Source organism: Cervus elaphus, chromosome 10 (genome assembly GCF_910594005.1).
Source record: "Cervus elaphus chromosome 10, mCerEla1.1, whole genome shotgun sequence".
Lineage (NCBI taxonomy): Eukaryota > Metazoa > Chordata > Mammalia > Artiodactyla > Cervidae > Cervus > Cervus elaphus.
This window is the reverse complement of record NC_057824.1, coordinates 40534885-40550130: the sequence shown is the minus strand read 5'-3', so window position 1 is coordinate 40550130 and position 15246 is coordinate 40534885. Positions and strand designations below refer to the sequence as shown.

The following is a 15246-nucleotide window of genomic DNA, read 5'->3' as shown; positions in this document are numbered from 1 at the left end:
GGTACAGAGGACAAGGGACTGCAGAGCCCTGAATGCCACCCCAATTGCCACCCCAGATCCAACCCTCCTTGGCTGGAGCCCAAGAACCCCCTCTTCATTAGGCAGCGGGCCATGGTCAATTACACCCTTAGAGCCTGGGTTCCGTGTGCTTCTCTGCTTCCTCCATGTGGCTAACCCTTGCCCATCCTGCAAGATACTGCTCAGACATCCCTGAAGGTCTGGCTGACTCCCTGACAGCACTTTTGTTCCCCAGCAAGATGGTAAACCATCTGCTTGTGTGTGTGGTATCCCCCCTAGACTGTGAGCTGCGTGAGGGCAGGAGCCAGAGGTCATTTCACATGCACTTCCCTACAGCCATGACACAGTACCCAGCACGTAACCAGCCTCGCAAGAAGTTATTTTCTGAATGAGTGAAAGAGGAAGGACGTTTAACACGGACAGATGCAAAAATTATTTGCACAATGCAGGTTGGCAAGGACATTCTGGCAAGTGCACTGCATTTATTTAAGAAACATTTCCGGGACCGGAGATCTAGCAGCAACTGGAGCAGCATGGCCAAGCCTTGTGGGGTGCGCCTGAGCGGGGAAGCCCGCCAACAGGTGGATGTCTTCAGGCAAAATCTTTTCCAGGAGGCTGAGGAATTTCTCTACAGATTCTTGCCTCAGAAAATCATATACCTTAATCAGCTCTTGCAAGAGGACTCTTTCAATGTGACTGACCTGAATTCTCTCCGGGCCCCACTGGACATCCCCATTCCAGAACCCCCACCCAAGGATGATGAGATGGAAACAGATAAGCAGGAGAAGAAAGAAGTCCCCAGGTGCGGCTTTCTCCCTGGGAATGAGAAGGTTCTGGTCTTGCTTGCCCTGGTTAAGCCAGAAGTCTGGACTCTCAAAGAAAAATGCATTCTGGTGATCACATGGATCTAACATCTGATCCCCAAAATTGAGGATGGAAATGACTTTGGGGTGGCAATCCAGGAAAAGGTGTTGGAGAGGGTAAATGCAGTCAAGACCAAAGTGGGAGCCTTCCAGACTACTGTTTCCAAGTACTTCTCAGAACGTGGGGATGCTGTGGCCAAGGCCTCTAATGAGACCCATGTAACGGATTACCAGGCCCTGGTACACGAACGAGATGAGGCAGTCTATGGGGAGCTCAGGGCCATGGTGCTGGACCTGAGGGCCTTCTATGCTGAGCTGTACCATATTATCAGCAGCAACCTGGAGAAAACTGTCAACCCAAAGGGTGAAGAGAAGCCATCTATGTACTAAGCCCAGGGTTAGAAGGGAAATAAATGACCTATACTTTGTTTAGAAAAAAAAAAAGAAAGAAACATTTCCTGGGAGTTCCCAGGTGGCTTAGTGTTTAGGATTCCAGGCTTTCACTGCTGTGGCCCAAGTTCAATCCCTGGCTGGGGAACTGAGATCCTATAAGCAGTGCCTTGAGGCAAACGCAAAAACAGTCAAACAAACAAAAACCCAGATTCTCTCTGAAAGACATGAATCAGATTCTGTACCTAACTGAGATCACAATTAGCAGATCAAATGTCTACATAATCAAATCTTAAAATAAATGTGAATTTTCTATTTCAAAAAACCAAAAAAGCAATACAACATTGTAAATCAATTATGCATGAGTGCGTGCTAAGTTTTGGACCCTATGGACTGTAGGCTGCCAGGCTCCTCTGTTCATGGGGATTCTCCAGGCAAGAATACTGGAGTGGGTTGCCATGCCCTCCTCTAGGGGATCTTCCCAACCCAGGGATCTAACCTGTATTTTTTTTTTTTTAACCTGTATCTTTTATGTCTCCTGCATTGTCAGGTGGGTTCTTTACCACTAGTGCCACCTGGGAAGCCCATATCAATCATACTTCAGTAAAACAAATACAAAAACCACAAACCAGTGACTTCCCTGGTGGTTCAGTGGTTATGACTACACCTTCCAATGTAAGGGCTGCGGGTTGATCCCAGGTCAGGGAGTTAAGATCCCACATGCCTCAGGGCCAAAAAGCCAAAGCATAAAGAACAGAAGCCATATTGTCACAAATTCAATAAAGACTAAAAATGGTCCATATCAAAAAAAATTTTTTTAATATAAAAAACTAATCAAAAACTAGGTTCTTTCTCAAGGTATTTGGGTTCTAGAGTTCAATAAATTCAATAAAGACTAAAAATGGTCCATATCAAAAAAAATTTTTTTAATATAAAAAACTAATCAAAAAACTAGGTTCTTTCTCAAGGTACTTGGGTTCTAGAGTTCTGTGATTCCAGAAATAACTTATCCAGGGGTGGAAAGGAGCCGATGAGTATGCTGTCACTGGGAGTGTTTTAGGAAAGGATCACAGAAGGTGGAGGACTGGGGTCCTTTAGGGACAGGATCTAGCTGGTCTCTGCTGCATACTTAGTTCTTAGGATGGGGCTGCACCTCTAAGGACTCTTTCACGTTGAGGTTCATACCTGGTAGATGTGCTTGACATACTGGGTCTTGGGACTCTCGGGGGTAAAACTGATATACAACGTGGAGTTTTCCTGGCTGTGGAGAGAGAGGAGCAGCTGGAGATGGTGGAGAAGACAGCAAATCAGTCACACGGGGACTCCGGGGCCAAGGGAAGCCTTGGAGTTGCCCTCCACTGTTCTAGAAATGACGCAGGCTCGGTCTCACATCATCCTGACGCTGCTCTGCTGTTGCCCTGTGGAAATTCAGGCTCACGGAAGGGGTCAGTCTTACTCAGAGTCCTGCAGTGGGGGACCAGGGCTGGATCACAGAGGGGTGACCTTTGGAGCTGTGTTCTCCCCACTAGACGCCACATCGCTGGGGCCTCCATTGTCCTCTGGACCCCACTGCTCATCTCCTAGAGAACTACACCCGCCTCTGGACCACTCCCCACTCCATCCTTCTAATGACCTTCCTAATCTTGTCATGCATCTCCTCTGAATCCATCAATGGTTCCCTGGTGCCCACAACGAGTCAGGTCCAGTGTTCCCCCGTAGCCAGACCTGCTTGTTTCCTGGTCTGCCTGCTGACTGCTCCCCGCTCATACCTGCCACCTCTGGGCCTGCCCACTCCTTGCTCCCCAGATCAGCCCCACTGTTTGCTGCCTCCATGTTGTCCACTACACTTGTCTCTCTGATAACCACAGATACCTTCCTCCCTGGCCCATATCTGAACCACTTCCACCCCCATCCTCCAGACCCTAGTTCAAGCCCCTGTTCCCCACCAACCCTTCCTTCCAAGTCTCCTCCAATCCACAGCATCTTTCCTGACTCTAATTCCATATCACACCTCAGACAACATCATTGTGTGTGGCATTTATGTTCAAAAGCACCAGGGACGCCAGCTCAGACACCATCCTCGTCCTTAGCTCACTCAGACGACTTAAAAATGCCACTTCCCTTTTCTGGCTTCCTCCCCTTTTTGGTCAAGGGTAAATGAGAAAATCCAACAAGTGAGCCCCATGGGTCCTTCCTACCACCACATTCTGACACTTACTTACTCTGCGTGTACATGAGTTTGGGCTCTCCTACCTGACCATAAAGTCTCTGTGGGCAAGGGTCACGGTGAAAACTTTTCCTTTTTTTGAAAACTTTTCTATCTCTTCTAGCTCTGCTGGCCCCGGGGAAGAGGGAATCTAGCACAGCTGGAGGTAGTAAAGAGCTTGGCTGGGGTTTGAAGTCGGACAGACTCAAGTTCAGATCCTGGGGTCAGTACTTCCTAGTGGTCCACTCTGGGCAAGTTCCTCCCTTCTCTGGGCCTTGTGGTTCATAAGTAAATGGGACAGAGGCAAACGGCTGCCCCACGAGGTATCAAAAGCTCCTGGGAAAGTCCCCAGCTGTGCATCGCAGCTGGTGTAGAAGGTGACACCAGGTCAGTAAGTTTCCATCTGACTCAGAACTCTCCGAGGGCCTTCGCTCTACTGAGTGCTGAAATCTGCTGGGGTTGTGGCTGGAATCAGTTCTCATCACCCCTGGGCCTCTAGGAGGTGGAGGGAGGGGCGGCCCTGGGAGGAAGGCTGGGGCCCTGGGTGGGGAGGCCGAGGCGGGAGGAGAAGGCGGGGTGGCTGCTCAGGACTCACTCCTTGGTGAGGATGTTGATGGGGTACATGACGGGGATGCTGGCAGTGACCGAGTTGTCCTCCAGGAGGCTTAAGTCCTCATTGTTGCTGCAGGGGGCAGGACAGAGGGCAGTGTTAGGAGACGGCTTGGCCAGGACCGTGAGACAGTCTGAGGCCAAGGGCAGGTGGAGACGTGGGTGGGGGTCTGCTCACCAGCTCACACTGGCCTCCAGCTCGATAAAATCCCCCCAAGAGTCTTTCTGCAGCGTATGAAACATCACCTGGATATCAACCTGGCAGGAGAGGAGAGGGGTGTGAAGAAGGAGGGGGCCTGCGCCTCAGGGGACTGCCTTGGCCCCTCACAGCCCCGTGCCCCCACTGCCATAGTCATCGGAACCTCCCTGGGCTGGGTGCTTCATCCCCACTGTAGAGACGGGGATACCGAGGTTCCAAGTGATTAAGTCGTGTGTGTACGGTCACAGTACAGATGACCCAACCCTGGGTTTCTCCGATTCCAAAGTCCAGCCTCTCAAACACGACACAGGACACCTCTGCACACACTCTCTTGGGGGTAAGGGGTGGGGTACACCCGGCCTTGTCAGTCACCTTCCCCTCCCCTCCTGAACTTACAGCCCCCGGCCCCTGGGCTCCTGGGGGCCAGAGGCACTCACCACACTGTCTGCTCCAAAGATGGGCGAGCTCACGTTGCAGGAGAGGGCCCTGCTCTGGAGCGTGATCTCCTCAGGAAGCTCCTCGCAGCCCACAGGTACATGGCTGTGGGGCTGGGGGTGAGACGAGAGAGAAGGAGCTTTTTAGTGGGCAAGGCTAAGGGTTCCCCAGAGGCCACTAACCTCTCAGGGCCCACCTCCTCCCTGCCAGGGCACATGTAGAGAATGGTGGGGCCAAAGAATCAGGGATTCAGTACAAAGATGTTCACTGCAGTGACTTCCCTGGTGGTCCAGCATTTAAGAATCCTCCTGCCAATGCTGGAGACGTGGGTTCAATCCCTGGTCCGGGAAGATCCCACTTGCGGAGGGGAAATGAAGCCTGTGCATCGCAACTACTGAGCTGGCGCTCTAGAGCCCACGTGTCTCAACTACTGAAGCCCGTGTGCCCTAGAGCCCAGGATCCACAACAAGAGAAGTCACCGCAGTGAGAAGCCTGAGCACCACAACTAGAGAGTAGCCCCTGTCTGCGGCAACTAGAGGAAGTTCACACACAGCAATGAAGACCCAGTGCAGCCAAAAAAATAAATAAAAAATTTAAAAAGATGTTCCTAAATGTATGGCTGAGTCCCTTCACTATTCTCCTGAAACTACCATAATGTTCATTGGCTATACCCCAATACAAAAAAAAAAAAAAGTTTAAAGTTTGGGGAAAAATAAAGGTACAGGAAAATTTAAAAAAAAAAAGTACTTAAAAAAATGATGTCCACTGTAATGCTATTTATCCTAGGGAAAAACTGGAAGCGATCAAACAAGCCAAAGAGATAGGAATGGTTCCGTGAATTGAGGTACAATCACAGGAGACTTAAAATGCTGCTACATCCACACATTCAGCAACCATTTCCAAAATGCACTTGATCCTGGGCTAAACAGAACAAAACCCTTTATCTTCATGACTGTCTTGGAAGGGACAGATTTCAGCTTAGATTGGAAAGAAAGTTAGACAGGAAATAAGGGTTCAGCAAGTCGAGTGACTTTCCCAGTCTCATAACTAGGTCACCTTGGCAGGAATCTGGTAGGAACTTGAACACAGGTCTGTTTAACTCCAGATCTCAAGTTCTTAATCACTCCACTACGTGTCCCTTGAGGAAGCATTCAGAACTTCCATCGTGGTCCAACGGTTAAGAACCTGCCTGCCAATGCAGGGGACACGGGTTCCAACGCTGGTCCAGGAAGATTCCACATGTGGAGGAGAAACTCAACCCGTGCACTGCCACTACTGAAGCGTGCACGCCCTAGAGCCCATGCTCCGCAACAAAAGAAGCCACTGCAACGAGAAGCCTGAGCACTGCCCCAAAGAGGAGTGTCTGCTCTCCGCAACTAGAGAAAAACCCATGCGCACCAACAAAGACCCAACGCAGCTTTTAAAAAAAAATAAACAAAAATTTTCAAAAAGAAGCAGTGAATGTCGCTGTATAAGAATAATTCGAGGGTCCACCCACAGATGAACAAATCAGCAAAATGTTCTACATCCTCGTGATAAAATATTAGCCTTAAACAGGAATGAAATTCATACGCTATCCCAGGGATGAACCTCAAAAACATTAGGCAAAGGTGAAGAACATTATGCTAAGTGATATAAAACACAAAAGGACAAATAGTGTATGACTCAAGGTATATAAAATATCTAGAGATGGCCAAGTCATTGAGACAGAAAACAGATTAAAGGTTACCAGTGGCAGAGAGAGGGGAATGGGATTTATTGCTTGTGGGTACAGAACTTTTTTTTGAGCTGATGGAAAAGTTTTTCAGATAGATAGTGGGGATAGTTGCATGAACTGTGAGTGTACTTTTTTCTTGTTGTACACCTTCCACTTATACAGTGCTTTCTGTCAATTATATCTCAATAAAACTGGAGTAAAAAAAAAAAAAAACCAGGCCATTCCTCGAAAACATGTTGGTCACATTTAGGAGGAGGGTGGCTCCATTTCCCTGAATCTGTGAACATCTTCTTGGTCCCCAGGTCCTTCAGCCTCTGTCACGCTCTCCATCTCATGCGACCTTCTCTCTAATCCCCTGACATCCCCAGCTTCACCTCTTTTTTTTTTTTTATTGTAGCGATTTTTGCCATACATTGACATGAACCAGCTTCACCTCTTGTTGGCAAATCTGATGCTCACAGAGCATGGATCTGGTATCTCACAGTTCATGGGTGGCCATCAGGCTGAGAACCCAGACGTGGTCTGAAGACTTCCACCCACATCTTCAGGCTGTCCTGGCCACCTGGGGCCCCAGGAGGCTGCAGATGCTGCAGGACTAGTCTGGCACCTGGTCTGTGGGCAGGCCCTGCCCTCTCACTCACCTTCAGCATCTCCACTTTGCGGAATGAGAGTCCATGGGGGAAGATCAGGATGACCTGGACCCAGTAAGCATCTTCTGCTGTGTTCCTCAGTGTCAACCTCACAGAGAGACTGGCAGAGGGGGTTAGACGCAGGATTTTGGATCTGAGGGGAAATCAGGGCAAAGTTATGGGAGTCCATGAAAGAAACAGGGTCAGAGGTGGAGGCTTTCAGAACTGAGGGATCCGGTAGGTCAAAAAAAAGAAACAGCAAAATATGCTCCTATGCACAGGCTTTAAGTTTTGCTATCTCCTCTATTCTTGATAGGAGGGCTGCAATGAACTAGCATTTCTCAGAGGAGGAATCTAAGGCCCAGATGACAAATAAGAGTCAGTGTCCACGGAGGTCTTCTGACCATCACTTCATACAAATACTATTTATTTCTTTTCTTTTAAAAAATACTTATATATTTATATATTTTTGGCTGCATCATTTCTTGGTTGTGGCATGCGGGCTTAGTTGCCCTGAGGCACGTGGGATCTTAGTTCCCTGACCAGGGATTGAACCCTCATCCCCTGTATTGCAAGGCGGACTCTTAACCACTGGACCACCAGGGAAATGCACCCTGCATTCCTTCTATAGCCAGGAGCTGCCTTGGGAAAACACTGAGTGAAACAGGAGGGCCCGGGGGTGGGAAGCCTTACAGACCCCATGTCGGAGAAGGTCAGCTTCAGGTCTGCCTCACAAGTCTTGTCCTCTCCACAGTTCTTCTCAAAAGGAATCTGAAAGGCCAAGAAGAAAGGACCTGGAGCCTCAGGTCCCCACACCCAGGAGGGCTGGCCCCCCACCTCTCTGTCTGCCCCCCTGCCCCTCTTACCTCCTTGGTCTCCGAGTGTGGTGAGGGTTTCAGGATGGGCGGGATGTCCCTGCCCTGCTGAGCATGGAGGAGGGGGACACAGGATAGGGTGGTTGAGGCAGCAGAACTGACGGAGGAGAGCTGGAGCGGCTCAGAGCCGGGGCTCAGCTCGGGGGGCTGTGATTGCGTCCCTCCCAGGAGCCAAAGCCTTCCCACTGTGGGCCCAAACCTCCCAACTCAGCCCAAGGCCGTCTGTGCCGCCCGCCTCTGGAAGCAGCTCCTTGAGGGAGGCTCAGCATGTGTGTCCACTTCCCATCCTGGCCGGGAGATCTGGGCCTTGACCATGTACTCCCCTAGTTTCCCCCAGCCCAACATCTCTGCTCACAGGAACACCTGGCTGCACAGCCTCTAGGCTCTTCTGCTGGGGAATAGCTCTTCCTGGAGTCCCACTTTCCTTCTAGAATAGCTCTCCAGCTCTTATCAGATCAAGGCCAGTTTTTTCAATGTTTCTAGAATTTCTGCTCTGGACCAGACTCCCATGCATGCATGCTCAGTCGCTTCAGTCATGTCCGACTCTCTGTGACCCTGTGAACCGTAGCCCTCTAAGCTCCTCTGTCCATGGGATTCTCCAGGCAAGAATACTGGAGTGGGTTGTGATTTTGCCCTTCAGGGGATCTTCCAGACCCAGGGATCAAACCCGAGTCTCTTACGTCTCCTGCCTTGGCAGGTGGGTTCTTTACCACCAGCACCACCTGGGAAGCCCCCAGACCCTCCAAACCAGAGAATAAAACAGACACCCTGCCCTTCCTCTCAATCTGGTGAGAGAAACGGCCAGGCACCCTCAAGTGTGAGGGTGGGACAAGCACAGGATGTGTTTAGAGGGTGTAGAAGGGGACCCACCCATGCTTGGAGATCAGGGAAGCTTCCTGAAGGGATGGCATCACAATCAAAATATAAAGGATGATGAGGAGGGAGCCAGGTGAAGAGGATGGAGAGAGAGGAAGAAAGAACAATTTACACTGAGACCAAGGCAAGAGAGACTGCCCGTGTAAGGAGCAGAGAGGTGCTCAGACAGGCTGGGGTGCCACCTGTCAGGAGGTGTCCAGATGCAGGGTCCAGATTGCCCCTGGCCTTGCAATTCATATTAGGCAGTGGAGGGTAATGGGGTCACAGAGACATTTTATGGGTGATCAACTGTATGTTCTAGAGAAGACTCCAGCCTCCTCGACTTCTGAGCCACCTGCCAAGCAGCCTCTGACTCTTCCTTAAAGGCAGGGGTCCTGGCAGTCTCTGCTGAGGGCTTTAGCCTACCCTCAACATTCACACGCAGATTATTCCCACCACCCACCAGAAACCACAGAAACTCCAAAGGCGCATCGAGGGCCTCTGCCTTGCTCAGTTGTCCTGACAGAAGCTAAACCCACCTTCCCATTGTCTCCAGAATTAAAACCATGCCTCTCCTCCCCACAAAGTCCATTCATTCTGTGAGATCCAGAACCAATGACAGTTCCCCCAGGAAGCCTTTTCGACAACTGTGACCTCAGGTCTCTTTTTAACCCCGAGTTGCTGCCCCACAGTTTGCATTTTTTATTTTTAACTTAGCACCAGTGGGAGAAACTGCTGGTTTTCCCTATACATCCTGACTGAATGGCAGGTTGGGGAGTGGGGCACTGTCAAAAGCCACAAAAAAGAGTCACCATGCTTAGCAGTCACCATGCTCTGGCTCTGAAGGGGCCTCACAATGCTGGGACTCATTTCAGAGAAGAGACAGTCCTGGAGTAAGAGAGAACCTACTTGTGCTGGAGGAAAAAAAAAAAAAAAAATCCAGGGGTCTTGGCTGGTGGCTAAGTGGTGAAAAATCTTCTTGCCGGTGCAGGAGACAGGGGTTCGATTCCTGGTCCGGGAAGATCCCCCAGCCTTCGGAGCAACTAAGCCACAACTATTGAGCCTGTGGTCTAGAGCTTGGAAGCTGCAACTGCGGAGGCCCGCGCGCTCGCGGCCTGGAGCGCATGCTCTGCGGCAAGAGAAGCCACTGCAAAGAGAAGCCTGGGCACCACAGCTATAGAGTAGGCCCCACTCGCTGCAATTGGAGCGAAGCCTGTGCAGTGGCCAAGACCCAGCACAGCCATAAATAAAAAAATAAATAGCTTTGGCTGGGTCTGTAACCAACCAAGAATATTCCTTAAAAAAAAAAAAAATCCTCATCTTCAGGCTTCCAGGTCCAGGTTCCTTCCATCAGACCCTGCTCCCTTCCAACAGAAGCTAAACCAGCAGCTGAGTGAGTGTCAAGGATTTCAGAAGAGGAAATCAGGCTTTTGGCGCTGGGCGGGGAGCATGTGGTCAGGTAGACCAGGGTGGAGAGGGTTTTCCTCTTCTTTTCCATAACAAGGGCACCCCAGTGAGGCTCTGCGGGAACTCCCTGACCTCAGAGGAGTACCCTTGGGCAAGGCTGATCAAGGTGCCCTGTTCTTCCACAGATAAGGGATGGTCCTAGGCCTTCTGGTGGTCTCTCCCTGGAATTTGCATCTTTCAGAAATTTGCCTCCCCTTAGAAGCCTAATGGGGTTTCCCAGGTGGCCCAGGGGTAAAGAATCTGCCTGCCAATGCAAGAGATGTAGGTTCAATCCCTGAGCCGTGAAGACCCCCTGGAAGAGGAAATGGCAACCCACTTCAATATTCTGGCCTGGGAAATCCCATGGACAGAGGAGCCTGGCAGGTTATATAGTCCATAGCGTTGCAGAGTCAGATATGACTGAGCGAGAGAAGCCTAATGAAGTCTGAAGCTGATGCGCTGAGGGACTGGGAGAAGAATCACAGAAGAGACCATGCCCTGGGCAGTCCATCCATTATTTCTTCCTCTAGAGAGCCTCTAGAGCCTCTACCCACTCTGGTTCCCCATCTTGCCAACCCCAGGTTTCCAAATGTCTTTTAAGTACAAAACTCCCATAGACTCCTTCTTGCTTAAGTAAGCATATTTCATTTCTACTGCTTGAATCCAATATAATACAACCCTGCACAATCGAATTTCTATTCTCCCCTGTTTACTATCATTTCCTCCAAATGATCTGTTCTTACCGCCCTTGGGTCCCTCGGTGTCCCTTCTTCCTCCCAGAGAGAGTAACTTAGGGAGACGTTGATGGGAGAGATGAGATCTTGAATGCATAACTGAGGGCAAAAAGAATACACCCCTTGTCATGAGTTTAACCTTTACCACACTTCCAGTGAAAGACACACCTTGTCCATACTTCATAAATGATGGAATTCCAGCAGCTAGTTGTCTGAAAACTTACCAGTCGTGGGAATACTTCTACTACACACCGGGTGTTTGTGAAATGCCCGACTTGCTTTTCTGCCGGTGTTCACCCCTCAGCCCCAGTGCCAAGGCGGATATCAGCCATCAACCACAGCACTTTTCCTCCCCGAGTCCTAACAGAAGCCCCCAGATCTTTGTCAGACTCCTCTAGGCAACAACTACCAAAGTGTGCACAAAGAAAAAATACTCTGGAACCACCAGAATATCTTAGGTCCTTGAGAACAGGAGTGGGTCTTAGTCTTTTTAAGAAATTAATTAATTTGGCCACCTTGGGTCTTAGTGGTAGCACCCAGGATCTTTACTTGTGGCATGTGGGATCTTAGTTCCCGGACCAAGGATTGAATCTGTGTCCCCTGCATTACAAGGGGGATTCTTCTTTTTTAAATTTATTTAATTGTGCACTTTATTCCTATTATTATTTTTTAATTGTTTATTGAATGATAATTGCTTTACAGAATTTTGTTGTTTTCTGTCAAACTTCAACATGAATCAGCCATGGGTATACATATACCCCCTCCCTTTTGAACCTTCCTCCCATCTCCCACCCCATCCCTCTCCTCTAGGTTAATACAGAGCTTCTGTTTGAGTTTTCTGAGCCATACAGCAAATTCCTGTTGGCTATCTATTTTGCATATGGTAATGTAAGTTTCCATGTTACTCTTTCCATACATCTCACCCTCTCCTCCCCTCTCCCCATGTCCATAAGTCTATTTTCTATGTCTGTTTCTCCATTGCTGCCCTGTAAATAAATTCCTCAGTACCATTTTTCTAGATTCTGTATATATGTGTTAGAATATGATATTTATCTTTCCCTTTCTGACTCACTTCACTCTGTATAATAGGTTCTAGGTTCATCCACCTCATCAGAACTGACTCAAATGTGTTCCTTTTTATGGCTGAGTAATATTCCACTGTGTATATGTACCACAACTTCTTTATCCATTCATCTGTTGATGAACATCTAGGTTGCTTCCATGTTCTAGCTATTGTAAATAGTGCTGCAATGAACAATGGGATACATGTGTCTGTTGCAATTTTGGTTTCCTCAGGGTATATGTCTGCAAGAGGGATTCCTAACCACTGGACCACGAGGGAAGTCCAGAATCTTGGTCTTTTATGTTATTATTAATACCAGTGCCTGACACTTCGGAGACATTCAGATTGTACTTATGTAACGTTTTCCCCAACTCGCAGAGGTAGGTGTCATTACCCTCAAATTAAACACAAGGAAAATGAGGTATAAAAAGGTGACACAATTTCCCTAAGGACCAGAACTAGGGAGTGAACCCAGACCCTTCCAACTCCCAAGTCTAAAGTCTTTCCATGATGTCACAATGCCTTTTCTCTGGTAAATTTCTGTTTAAAATGTCTAAATTCTATGGTGGGGATTCTATGGTGGTATGAGACAGACAGGCTCTGAATGAAGTAAGTTTGTGAGCTGATAATTGTTGAAACCAGGAGATGGATGTTTGGAATTCCACTGAACTACTTTTTCTGCTTTTGTATGTCCAAAATTTCCCTTAATAAAAAATTAAAAACAAACTTACACACCAATTTTATACTCAGTCTCTTATGAAATTCTTAAGAGACCAGGATAAAATTTAGTATCAATCCTATTTCACATAGGATGGTTGTCAGCAAACTGAATTTGGATATTTTGGCAGTTATTTAAACTAATAATAACTTAAAAAAATTCTTTTGGGGATGGATGCTAATAATAAATGACCATGTATACCTGGAAAATAGTGACATACCACCATGCCTGAATATTCCATAGGACTACATATTCTCTAAGCCATTAAAAATAATCTGGGGATTTCTCTGGTGGTCCAGTGGTTAAGACTCTGAGTTTCCAATGCTGGGGGTGAGAGTTCGATCCCTGATTGATTGGGGAACTAAGATTCCCACATGCTGCTCAGTGTGGCTCCCCCCAAAATCAATAAATCTGAAAGCTAGACTGCAAATTGATATACAATATATGAAAAGAATATGGGAAAAACGGTAAGTACTTTACAATTGTAGTCATGTCAAAAATGCCTGTGGACATGGATTAAGGACTCTAAGAAAACGTGCTGAAGGTATTGTTACTACTATGGTACTGAGAGGAAATGGTAGGACTGGGAGATCAAGGTGACCTGTGACCCTCGCTGGACAATGAAGGAGCTGAGCCTGGCACCGGGGCTGCCTCCCGCCGCGGTCAGCTCGTCCACCCCTCCCGGGCCCCAAGCAGCCTTGCTGGCTCCTCACCGGAAAGTGGAACCAGAACATAAAGCAGGACTTGACGGAGGTGACAGCTGTATTCCTAGTGAGTTCGTGTTTCCCTCCCGGAAACAACCCCCGGCTGCGGGTCCGATGGCCGTCCAGCTGCAGAGTGTAAGTGAGGTTGGCAACCAGATGCCCTGGGCAGGGTGGAAAGGCGAGAGGTGAGTGCTGGCGGATCCTGCGGCCAGGAGCTGGGATTTGGGGCCACCCGGAGGACAGCACTGACCTTGGAAGGTGGAGATGAGAGACTTGACCTGGAAACAAACCGTGATGTTAACGCCTTCCTTCTTCTGGTTGCTGGTGGAATAGGAGCACTCGACTTCATGCACTGGGATCTCAGCCGGGGAGAAGGACATGCTTGTGATGATGTCCACCACAGGCCGGGAGCTGCAGGGCAGGAAACAACCAACACTCTCCCTCAGCCTCAACTGCCACTCCCAATCAGACCTGGGGCTCCAGCAGAGTCCAGAGGACGTCCCTTCCCTACAGCAGACCTCGGTGCCACTGTCTCTTTGCAACAATAATAATAATGATCATTCATTAGGGCTTCCCATAATAATTCATCCTACCAGCCTTCCAACATATTTTCCACACAGAAGAGTGAGTTTTTACAGAGAGGTCAGGGAAATCCTTGGTGGCTCAGTGGTTAGGGCTCCAAGCTTTCACTGCCAAGGGCCCGGGTTTGATCCCTAGTTGGGGAACTAAGATATTGTACTACTTCAATGCCAAGTAATCTTGCAAGGATGCTCCATGATATTCAGAATAAAATCCAAACTTTTCACTGTCTGTGTCACCTGCCTCTCCAGTTTTACCACCTACCACACTGACCCTCTTTCAGTGCCTTATACATATCATACTTTTTTTTTTAGTATTTTTTTAAAATATCTTGGCCCAACATATTTATTTATTTTTACATTGTGGCCTCAAGGCACATGGGGTCTTAGTTCCCCAACCAGGGATCAAACCTGTACCCCTTGAAGTGGAAGCTTGGATTCTTAACCACTGGACCACCAGAGAAGTCTCGACATGTCATACTTTTGCCTTCCTTATAGCCTTGGCACCTCCTGGGCTTTTGACATAAAAAGCTCTTATCCCAGATTTCTGCAAGCCTGCTTCTTTCTTTCAAGTCCCAGATCCCCAAACAGGCCTTTCTTGGCCACCCAACTATAGTAGTTCTCCCCTGCTATTCTCTCTCACAGAACCCTGTTCATGTCCCTAGTGGCACTTATCACAATTGTAATTATCTATTTATTTTCATTTTTTATTATATGTCCCCCCATACACTCTCCAGTCAATGCCTGTTTCAGTACTGAAGACAGTAGGTGCTCAATAAATAAATATCTATTCACTATATAACATTACATGAGGCTTCCAGTGACTCTAAAACAGGTGTCAGGCAGGAAATGCCATCACCATTTCAAAGATGACTAAAACCTTGAGGTCCTGAGAAGCTAAGTGGCTGGGATAAGATGACCCAAGAAGTCAATAGCTATCTTCGACCTGAACCCAAATGACCAGGTTCTAAAGCCACCACATGCTTCAGTAGGAGGTTTTAGTGTCAGACAATTGTTGTTTAGTTACTAAGTTGTATCCAATTCTTTGAGAATCCATGGACTGCAGCCCACCAGGTTCCTCTGTCCATGGGATTTTCCAGGCAAGAATACTGGAGTGGGTTGCCATTTCCTTCTCCAGGGGATCTTTCCGACCCAGGGATCAAACCCGCATCTCCTGTGTTGGCAAGTGCATTCTTTACCACTGAGC

General features: G+C 48.3%; 1 protein-coding gene and 1 pseudogene across 2 annotated transcripts in view; one reads left to right on the top strand and one right to left on the bottom strand.

Annotated features, from left to right (window-relative positions):
- ITGAL (integrin subunit alpha L) overlaps positions 1-15246 on the bottom strand; it is a 43609-nt gene that overhangs the window by 4202 nt on the left and 24161 nt on the right. Inside the window, exons 16-25 of one of the 2 annotated variants that reach the window (XM_043914748.1) lie at positions 13712-13872; positions 13471-13622; positions 10986-11075; positions 7933-7989; positions 7764-7837; positions 7079-7220; positions 4723-4833; positions 4265-4344; positions 4073-4159; positions 2457-2532 (exon numbers count right to left, since the gene is read on the bottom strand). In XM_043914748.1, the coding sequence (XP_043770683.1) occupies positions 2457-2532; positions 4073-4159; positions 4265-4344; positions 4723-4833; positions 7079-7220; positions 7764-7837; positions 7933-7989; positions 10986-11075; positions 13471-13622; positions 13712-13872 (1030 nt within the window). The remainder of the gene's footprint in view (positions 1-2456; positions 2533-4072; positions 4160-4264; positions 4345-4722; positions 4834-7078; positions 7221-7763; positions 7838-7932; positions 7990-10985; positions 11076-13470; positions 13623-13711; positions 13873-15246) is intronic. The other variant, XM_043914749.1, reaches the window with a different exon arrangement.
- Positions 5-1640, top strand: LOC122701613 (annotated as a pseudogene).